The sequence below is a fragment of the Anastrepha obliqua genome, chromosome 3 (assembly GCF_027943255.1).
Source record: "Anastrepha obliqua isolate idAnaObli1 chromosome 3, idAnaObli1_1.0, whole genome shotgun sequence".
NCBI lineage: Eukaryota > Metazoa > Arthropoda > Insecta > Diptera > Tephritidae > Anastrepha > Anastrepha obliqua.
The window spans coordinates 3,797,422-3,808,137 of NC_072894.1; the positions used below are offsets into that span (position 1 = coordinate 3,797,422).

A 10,716-nucleotide genomic window follows, 5' to 3' on the forward strand; every position below is an offset into this window, starting at 1 on the left:
GCTTTTGCTGAAATAATGAATGAATATTTTAGATTGATCTGTGCCCTTTCGCTCCTGTTCTTTGTCAGTTGTGTTAGTGTACTTTGTCGATGCTAGGCATTTATAATATTTTTTTTGCGAATCCATACATACATACCTTTGAGTACAGATGAAATCATTGGTTTCTCGTTCAGCACCAATACTTACCACACGCCTTATTTTGGTAATGAGGCGCTCAGTCATGATTTTAGCAATACGCATCAGCTGTAAATTCATGCAAGTGCTGATTTCACAGGTCGTTTTGATGGTTTTCGTCACTAGTGCAATTAAATATGAAATTGTATTGAACTACATATTTAATTTGAAATTTTTTTTAGTTAAAAAATATATTTTTTTTATTGACTGATATTGAAGCTTGCTTCAAAGTTTTTTGAAGTTTCACTTCTTTGCGGAGCTGCATTGCGATATTGATTCTATACAAAGAAATATAAAATAAAATCCAATATTTTTTGTCAGATTTTAATACAATATCTGTGAGTGTGGTGCTTAATCAGGAATAAAAATTTGTGTGACTAGTTTGTTCCGTTAGTGACATTTTGTATGTTGTACTGTTTATGGGACAAGCGCTTTGCTCTCATCTTCTTGTATTTTACTGTCGCATATTCGCAGACCTGGTGACCGGTGACCTGATAATTCACAACTGATTTTAGCCATGAAAACGCAGTGATCACCACCTACCCCACTTCCTTGTGTCTATGTCATTCGTTATTTGTTATTCTTACATTGCGTTTATGACGGCGACTGTTAGTGCTGCTGCTACTGCTGCTGCTGCTCCCCAACAATTGAGTGACATTTCCGCTGAACGCATTCTTGAGCGATGAGATGTTTCACAGCAGCAACAACGATGTGTTCATACCGAACAGCAATGAGCAATGATACGAGTATAACAAGAAAAGCACCAACAATCAAACTAAAACTAATAACAATTTCGCAGAAAAATTAACAATCGGAATTTTTGTTTTGTATTTTTTTCAACATATATACATCGGTATGTGTTTTATGGGTGGCATTCTAGATATATTATAGCGAATGGTGGAATTTGTTGATATTTTTGGTGCTCATTGTTGTATCATGTTCCGTTAATCGCTCCGCAAAGTCAAACAATGTATTAGAAAATTTTAGACGGATGGCGTGTTGATTCTTATTTCTACACCCAGAAATGGCAGAGGGTTTTGCCAGATTCATCAGATTTGATACGGAGACCTCTGCAGACGTATGGCTTCGTTTCCTGCGCTCGCCCCTTCGGCAGTCAATGGTAAACCTTCGAATGGCTGTTTGCCATAAAAACTGTCTGCCGTTCGGAAGCTCCTTATTTATTTGTGGGACGACATGAAGATGTATATAGCAAATTTGCGTTTATAAATGGATGATAAACTGATTTTTTACATTTTTAAGTGACTGTATGAAAATTGAAAAACCTCTAAGGCTTCGCTGAAATAGGTGAACAGGTTGCGGGCGCTTCGGTTGTTTGTACAGCCTCAACGTGCCACCAACCCACAATCAACGAGAGTCCATCCGCTCGCCTGCCAAACGGTCAGCAGCTACAACTACTTGGCCTAGACACAACAAACAAACCAAAATAAACTAACATTCGGAATGTTTAAAAATAAACAGAATTTGTATTTATCTGTCGCCACGATGGCGTCGCGATTGGTGAGCTTCAATTCAATATTCTGATTTTATTTTATTTTTATTATGTGGTTATGTGTTTCTGTGAGCGCCGCCAATTGAGGATTTGCTCAAAGTTGTTTATTGTGATTAAGCAAAATCGCAACAAAAAAATAATGTTATTGAGGAACACAAATGGGCGCACAGTGGGCTGGTTCTAATGAACCGCCAGACCCAAAAATAGTCCCTTAAGCTTCACACACATACATATGAACATTTTTATCGCCTAGCATCCGCAAAGCTGCGGTTGAGAACAGCTTGCTGCTTTGTGTTTTTTTAGGTTTCTCGGCAAATTATCTTTTCAAAAACATCCTTATCTATGTAAGTTCGAAACCACAAATACATATATATATATATGGTATGTATGAATATGTGTATGTATATCCATTTACTCGCTTTGTTATAATATACTCGGGCATATGCACAATTGCTTTCATTTTTAGTGAACAGGTGCGAACAATAATTAAGTTATCAATTAAAAATGGCAAGAAAAAAGGCAAATAACTCCCAACAGCAGAACAGAACAGCAAAACAGCAAACAGCAAAATAACCGCAATATGCTGTATAAATAGTTCGCGTTGTCAAGTGAAATGTTGGAAGGAATTGTAAATATAAAAATAAATAAATAAAAGCAATATTTTATAAGCAAACCTTATCGCTAACCGAACATGACAATGACTTGAATGCATCACAAAGAAGTGGGTGGGTGCTGTGTAGCTCAGCTGAACAGGGGACCAAGAATTCGCTGGGCACAACCAATAAAAGTCACAACCGTTATTTGTGCGCGTTGTGGGCGATAGATCAGATCGTCGGCTCTGTCAATCACGTCACCTGATTTTTGTTTGCGCAGAGCTCCGAAATGGCTCAGAAACGAAAGCTTGCCCAAAAGCTGAGTGCATACTTACACACATATGCATATGCACTTGTAGCAGAGGACAAGGAGGGAGGAGGTGAGCAGGTCGCGCAGCAGTACATTTGTACAATTCGTATGCAAAATCAAGTTATCTCGCATACTGTCGAATAATTAATTGGTAATTGTATTAAAACTGCTGCGGCAGTGTTTGCATGCTTTTTTTAAATTCGCAAGTTGTGTTTGTGAATTGTCACCGAAATTAGCATAGCATTTTTTATTGATAACTTCGATGAAATACAAAAATAAAAAACTGCTTTCTGCTGCTGGCTGACCGACTCGAAAACATTTGTTCAGCATTATTGTTGCTTTTAAAATATTATAAATGTACATACAATACATTTGTAAAACCATAATTAAATATGCATGCCTGTGTGGCTTTGCTCAGCGACATCTCGTATTTGCATGAATTTTATTGTCGCACGCGTGGCTGAATCGGGATTCCTGCAGCACCAGATTTCGTTTCGAAGTCCATTTTTTCAGCAGCACGTTTGAAGAATTTACAGTTAATACCTGTTGGTGTTTGTGTGGGTTTTTATTGTTCTCTCCAAACAGCATTTTGAAACACGTTGCAGTCCGCGCGATTATAATTAGGTATGCGCGCATACATATGCACTTACACACATACATACATGCATACATGCACGCGTCGATATGCATATATCCATATACATATATGTATGTGTATCCCATCTGGCAGTTATGTAGTGCAACTTTTGCGGTAGTGGCGCGAAATTAAAATAGTCATAAACGTGGGCAATTAATGCACATATGTACATATGCGCGTGCATACACATACATATGCATATGTATGTATATGTAGGTGTACAAGCATTGCTGGAGCTGACTTTCACGCTTTAGAAACTTTTATCGAAATCTCTTTTGTTTTTTGCTTAAAATTTGCTCAGCTAACATCTTTTTTCTTTGTTACTTCCTGTCATTTCAGTTAAGGTGTGCGAGAAACGCCACATTCTGCGTGAGGATAAGCAGGAGTATGTGCGGCGTGAGCGCGAAGCCATGCACATGATGACCAATGTGCCCGGCTTTGTGAATCTGTCGTGTACGTTCCAGGACAGACGTTCTCTGTACTTTGTGATGACCTATGCCAAGAATGGCGATTTGCTGCCGTACATCAATAAGGTGGGATCCTTCGATGTGGACTGCACACGCCACTATGTGGCCGAATTAGTATTAGCTTGCGAGCAAATGCACCGTCGCAATGTGGTGCATCGTGACCTGAAACCTGAGAATATCCTATTGGATGAAGACATGCACACACTGATAGCCGATTTCGGTTCGGCGAAAATCTTCAAACCCGATGAGCGTTCCTCTGTGGCCAGCACTTGTGTAAATGTGCCGTCTACGTTGACGCGTAGTAGCCGTTTTCCGAATCGCAGTGATGAGGATGAGGACGAGGACGCCGAGGACACCAATGATACTGGCAGCGATGAGGATCGCACACATAGTGGGCGACCAGGACGTTATTACAATCGCAGACGCAAGGGCAGCTTTGTAGGTACGGCACAATACGTTTCGCCAGAGGTTTTGCAAAATGGACCCATTTCACCCGCTGCTGATCTATGGGCTCTCGGCTGTATAGTCTACCAGATGATATCTGGCTTACCGCCTTTCCGCGGCAGCAATGACTATGTCATATTCAAGGAAATTTTGGCTTGCGACCTCGACTTTCCACAAGGCTTCGACAAAGATGCTGAGGATCTAGTCAGAAAACTATTGAAGGTAAAGCCTGAAGAGCGCTTGGGTGCACAAGACGGAGGTGGTTCCTATGTGAGCATACGTTCACATCCGTTCTTTAACGGTATTGACTTTGGCACTGTGCGACAACAAACTCCGCCCCCAATATACCCATACTTGCCGGGCGTTTCGAAAGACGAAGACTTTCGCTCACAATACTGTATGCCCGAAAATCTCGAACCGGGCTTGGACGACAAGCAACTTACCCGTTTGCTCGGCATTGAATTAGGCACATCGCTTGGTGGCGGCGATTGCAAACAGAATGGCAGAGAGATTGAGAAAAAGACTGTAATAAAAAGTGAGTAAAACTTAACTACTGTAATGCAACTTTTCAATAATGAAATTCTTTTATTTCTATTCAGATATTTACGACATTTCGGATGCTGAGAAACAGAAACGTTTAGAGCAACAAAAGTCTGATAAGTGGCACATCTTTGCTGACAACGAGGTCATATTGAAGAAGGGCTATATCAATAAACGCAAAGGCCTGTTCGCACGCAAGCGCATGTTGCTGCTCACGACGGGCCCGCGCCTGATCTACATCGACCCCGTACAGATGGTGAAGAAAGGTGAAATACCATGGAGCGCCGAACTGCGTGTTGAGCCTAAAAACTTCAAAATATTCTTTGTGCATACGGTGAGTGTAATAAATTTAACGGCATCAGTTTTATGTTTGCCTCAATCGCATTTAGATGCAAAACCATATCAGCAAGTATTGGGTGCTTGTAGACCATTTTGTTAACCTCTGATTGACTGCAACTTATAAGCGCGAAGTGTTCAGCACAAAGTCAAAAGTGTAAAAAATGTGAAATCATTGCGTTCCATACCAAATATAAACCATTTTCTTTCTTTATTTATATGCTGTAAAATGGCATCGTTTTGCGATGAATTATGAAAAAATTCCCCAGCTTTTGCATACTTGGCGCGCATTCAGTGCACTAAATATAGCCGGCGTATATGCCCCACTTTGTCTGGCCGCATTTGTATGTGAACACAACTGAAGTCTACCCGGGTTGCAGGTGTATACACATGAGACTGGCGCCATGGCTGTCTAATTATTGTGAAATGGTCCCAAAAATGGTGCCACATTAGGCACCGCTACAATTGCACATTTTTCAATTCCCACATTTAAAGAGGCATTACATCACCGGCGGTAGGGCGGACAGCACACCTGTTGTATTTTTGCGTTAAAAAGTACAAACCGAGACTCAGCACAATGATATGAAGCATATACGAAATAGAATATGTAAATACCTTCAGCGTTCTGCTACAATTTTGCAACAAATCAACTCATTACTTGGGTGAATGCACACACATTTATGTATATAAACGAATGCCATAAATTTAGCGAACGTAATGAGCGTAAAGCTCAAATGAATAGCAGAAATAGTAAGAGTTCAGAAAACGGCCTTGAATACACGGAAATAGTTAGTTTTTGCACGCTCCACCCGGTTTATTGAACTTGTTACTTTGGTACTCAGTATTTTTGGCATGGCATGGCATGACATTTGCCTGCGTGTGTGTAAATTCGGCCGATTACTAGACTAAGCAACTATAAGGAGCTTCGGTTGTATACGCATCGCTACCATTTGCTGGCCGCTCAAATTTGTCATGCTTCTTTTTTACTCATCCCTTATATGTACGCCTATTAGCTATTTCGCTTATATTTGTTCTCTGTGTTCGTCTCGGCTGTGAGCTTCGGAAATATCGGCTCAAGCCCTCAAAAGATTAGTGAAAAAACGTTCAATCAACCGTTCAATAGTTTTGCAGTTCAATCCAATTTATCACATCGCATTGGTGTGCTTGCTCGCCGAAGCTCCTACTGAACATTTCCATTTGTACACCACAAACATATTTGTATGTCTCACACACGTATGACGTCATTAGATGACGAAATTACTCACAGCAATGGCTGTAAACAGAGTAATTGAAAAATAGCTTATGCAATTGTACACAGAGTGCGCAAACGTAATGTTGTAATGAGTGAAATTTTTGCGCGCCTATACAGCCAACTTCAGCGCAACGTTTCTAACTATTTTTGGCCGCAGATTTTCTACACTTTACAGCTAATTTTTCATATTTAGATGCTTTGGTTTGGCTGATTGGTTGCCGGTGTTCTGTTCTTTTATTTCTCCATACATTTCCCTTTGCTTTGTTCTATGGTTGATCTCACTAGCCAGCAAACAAGTGGAATTTAGCCTATAGACTAGAGCACACAGCGAAATCAAGGAGGATAGAATACAAGATTGACCGTTCCAAGTGAAATTGCAAAAATGGCTGTTACGTCACAGGAGTTTTGTCGGCAGAATTGTACCCGCTCATTTCCACGTATTCTTACGCTCTTCCAATCAGTCGTTGTTCAGATGGCAACGAAGTAACATGAAAATGCATTGGCTGTGCTGATTTATTTATTTTTCAATCACACACACACAATCTCAGTTTTTTTATAAGCACTTCCCCTGTTTCGTCAGCCTATCAGCTAATTCTGTCAAATTCGCTGAGAGCCGGTTAACGGCCCGATATTTGCCACACCTTCAATATTCTGCATGCCGCACTAGGAAAGACCTCAAAAGATGGCTTTCGTGCGCACTTTTCTGCATTCAGTCCGATCGTTTGACATTGAAACACAACTCTTTTTTTCGACTGGCGTGTCTGCCAACACTAATACCACGAGAAATTCTTGTTTATTTTCGTATTATTTTAATATTTTGTCTGAGTGTTTCTTTGCTTTTTTGTTTGCTTGCTGTTTATCAATTTGATTATTTGGGCCACTCGGATTACTTGTGGAAGTGCATTGAGTGTTGCATAATAAGAGAATGCGCAGCAATGTGAAGGTGATACTTGCGATAACAATAACAATAACAATAAAAATAAGTATCGTACACAATTAAAATTAATATTTATCTTCAACAGATTTGTGTGTTGAGTGGAAAAATAAAGTTATCGTCTTTCATGCAGACGCCGCAAATTGAAAATTATTGGCGCTAAATAAATGTCAGGTTTCTTAATTCCTTCCACTTGCGCGTTCTTCATTTCTGTGTTGGTTTAGGTTTGCCTTTCACTCAACTACAAATTACACAATGATTTTTGGATATCGGCGCATGTCAATGCCTTCAGCTGGCATACAAGTAAACATGAGACAGTGAAATCCACTTACGGCGTTTATGTTTTTCGTAATTATGTTGAATTTATTTGGCCCTGAGACTGTAAAATTCTCGCCATAGGCTAGCGTATTATTTTCTCGAAATGTTTTGCTTTAACTGGGCAAAAGTGCAACAGTTTACAAAAAGTGAGGGTGAGCGTTGCCCGGCTGATTGTAATTTATCAGTGTACACGAGTTTGTCAAAATAGTTGTACGAAAACTGCAATTTTTACAAAATTTTTACAGGAAATCTTTAAATTTTACTATATTTCATATATAATTTGCGGAAGGATTGAATTTTTTATAGAATATGCCACATTTTCGCGGGGCATTTGCCAGCCAGAAAGCACTTATCTGTGTCTATGCACATATTTGGAGATGTGTGAATGTATAGATGCGCTCATACACGCTTCAATGTATGTGTGCATGTTCTCATGCACACTCACGCGCGATTGTTCAAATTTCGTTTTCGTGCATGTACATAATTTGCAAACATTTTGAAAATTTGCCAAAAATTAAACAAACAAATATTTCGCTTTCCGCAAATATTTCTCCTTCGCTCGCCGAAGGTGGCAATGACGCATTTTTCATGGGCAACATATGCCTTGGTGCCTGCACTGGCCGAATGGATGCAGCGACGCTGACAGTTAAGCCATAAAGAGCCGGCGCGCGTGTACGCAGCAAATGGGCGAAGCTATTGCGGCAGGATGAGGTCGATTGCTAGCGCGTGCGGCTTTGAGTATATTAAATTTCAACCGATCCTCGCGTCCTGCACCACCTCCTAGCCACCACTCATTTATAGTCGTATATACTATTGTGTTTGGGCTTTGCTTGTAAGTATTGCGATCGGTGAAAATGTATGTAGGTATGTACTCGTACGTAGCGATGACGTGAATGTGCAGTAATAGCGCTAAAAGTGGGCGTGAATTTATTTACATGCAAGCAGCGACCAACAGACCAACACAGGTGGGTGGGTGGTTGGAGATGTGTGTGTGCCACACATTGCTGCTTGTAGTTTATTACCCGCATATCCATGTGTATGCGCATGTTAACATTCGGTGCTCTGGCATGGGTGTATCAGTTTTATAGGCACACATACAAGCATATGCATGCACTGCTGAATTGTTTTTAGCAAATTTTACTGCATCCACCAATTTTACGAGCGCTGCTGCGCTATTGTCCAGTCGTAAACTTTGCTGGCGTTGACACGTGCGCCCACTTGCTGGTGGAGGGGCTAGTGGGGATAGCGCCTGCATCTGCGGTATATGAGCAATAAAGTTCACTAAGTTACGAGTGTTGGAAATCTGTGTGTATGTAGAAAGCTTTTGCAAGGCACGTGTATGGATTGTTTTTTTTTTTACTTATTTATTTTTGTTTCTCTTATTTGTAATTAGGTGAACTTTTAGTTATTACATCTGTTGTGTAGTTTGGTACATCGTTTCGTTGCAACTAATTTTATCTTTTTCTTTTTTTAGCCCAACCGAACATACTATCTGGACGATCCTGATGGATATTCGCTCGAATGGGTCGATTCCATCGAAAGAATGCGAAAACTCGTCTACCCAGACAGTGAGACAGTGGCAGTTGCGTCAACAGCGACGGGCACTTCGCCGAAATCGTCCCATCGAACAAATTCACCAACGGCGCTGGCCAACGGCAGCACCTCCGGTGGCAGCAGTAGCAGTGGCAACATGTTGACGGCAGCTATCGCCGCTGCAACTGGCCGGACGATGAAAACGGCGTCAAACTGAATGAAGCGCCAGCCGGAATTCATATATCTACTGAAGGCGCAACTAAAATCTTACAAAACCCCAAAAACGTCGTTCAAATGCCTATAGCGGGCGAAGCGAAAGGCGAAGGCAGCAACTACAGTAGCTGTTGGACAAATAAGCGCCGAAGAATATGGAATAAGATAAATAACAAGAGAGCAGACTCAGCAAGTGGCGGGCGAGTTGCTGTGTTCACATCTAAAAAATGTTTAGAACAAATTTAGTTCAAATCATCAAATACATAAAATAATTATTAATTACTAAAAATATCAATTAAATTAATGTATAGTATACAACTGCAGAAGTGTAGCGAATAGCAGAATAGCAAAGCATAATTGTAGCATGAAAACATGAAAACAAGAAGAGCAGAAAGAATAGCGCAGAAGTAGGCAGAATTAAGGTCATAGCAAAAATGCGTATAGCAAAATTAGTAAACAATATTTAGCGTTTAAGTGTGCAAATCCAAAATATGTAGTTGCAAATGCGAAAACAGGAGGAAGCATAGCAGTGAATGGGTAAAAAAGTATGCGAGAAGTTGAGGTGCACATGTGAAGGCGTGACGTAATGTACATATGTATGTATATGCAATGCAGCGGGGGAGTTGAAGAGTTGTAAATCGAATGACGTAGTGTATAGTATATATTCAACCAGAAACAGATAAACATAATATTTACGAATATGCTATCTTTACAACAACTAAAACAATACTAATGCAATACAGTTAATGCATGCAAACATATATGTACATACATATGTGGTCAGCATTTTGAGCAAGCATATACACATACATTTGTATATGCCAACATACATACATATTTAGCAAACACACATGCAAAAGTATATACGAAGTGGAGCATAATTTAAATTAATGTAATTCTAATTGTAAACAAATGTGAATATTTTGTAGTTAGTCACAATTAAATGAATTATACACCAGCAGAGCAGGCATGCAGACAGACGTACGTTCATAGTAAAATGAGAGAGAAAACTATTAAGCTAGAACTAACTAAACGATGCTAGCTAGCAAAACATATGGCAGTAGGCAAAGCATAGCAAAGCAGGGCAATGTGTAATGCAACGTCAAGTAAATACTACAATATAATTAAAATCGTATATATAATAACTACAATTATACCATACATATATATTATACTCTATATACATCATGTATACATGATCAGGCAAAAAAAAAAAAAACAACAAATACTGCATACATGCAAGCGTATAAGCGTATAAGCAAAGCGTAAATGAAATGAGAATATTGTAATTATTTATACACCGTAGTAAGAAAGAAAACATACATACAGACATACATACAGTTCGTGAGATATACTGGCTACAATAACTATGATTACGCCAATTATTCATGCAGCAACTGCTGCATATGAACAATGAGGCGGTAGTTAACTTGCACGACGCAGCACTAGCCAGGC

At 39.8% G+C, this 10,716-nt stretch overlaps 1 protein-coding gene across 4 annotated transcripts in view; it reads left to right on the forward strand.

Moving 5' to 3' along the window:
- The window catches only part of LOC129242940 (3-phosphoinositide-dependent protein kinase 1), a 51,693-nt gene extending 41,194 nt beyond the window's left edge, over nucleotides 1–10,499 (forward strand). For all 4 annotated transcript variants that reach the window (XM_054879892.1, XM_054879891.1, XM_054879893.1 and 1 more), the window contains 3 exons: nucleotides 3,564–4,670; nucleotides 4,735–5,009; nucleotides 8,990–10,499. In XM_054879892.1, coding sequence (XP_054735867.1) covers nucleotides 3,564–4,670; nucleotides 4,735–5,009; nucleotides 8,990–9,265 — 1,658 coding nt within the window. In that variant the 3' untranslated portion in view covers nucleotides 9,266–10,499. The remainder of the gene's footprint in view (nucleotides 1–3,563; nucleotides 4,671–4,734; nucleotides 5,010–8,989) is intronic.
- The last annotated feature ends 217 nt before the right edge of the window (nucleotides 10,500–10,716 follow it).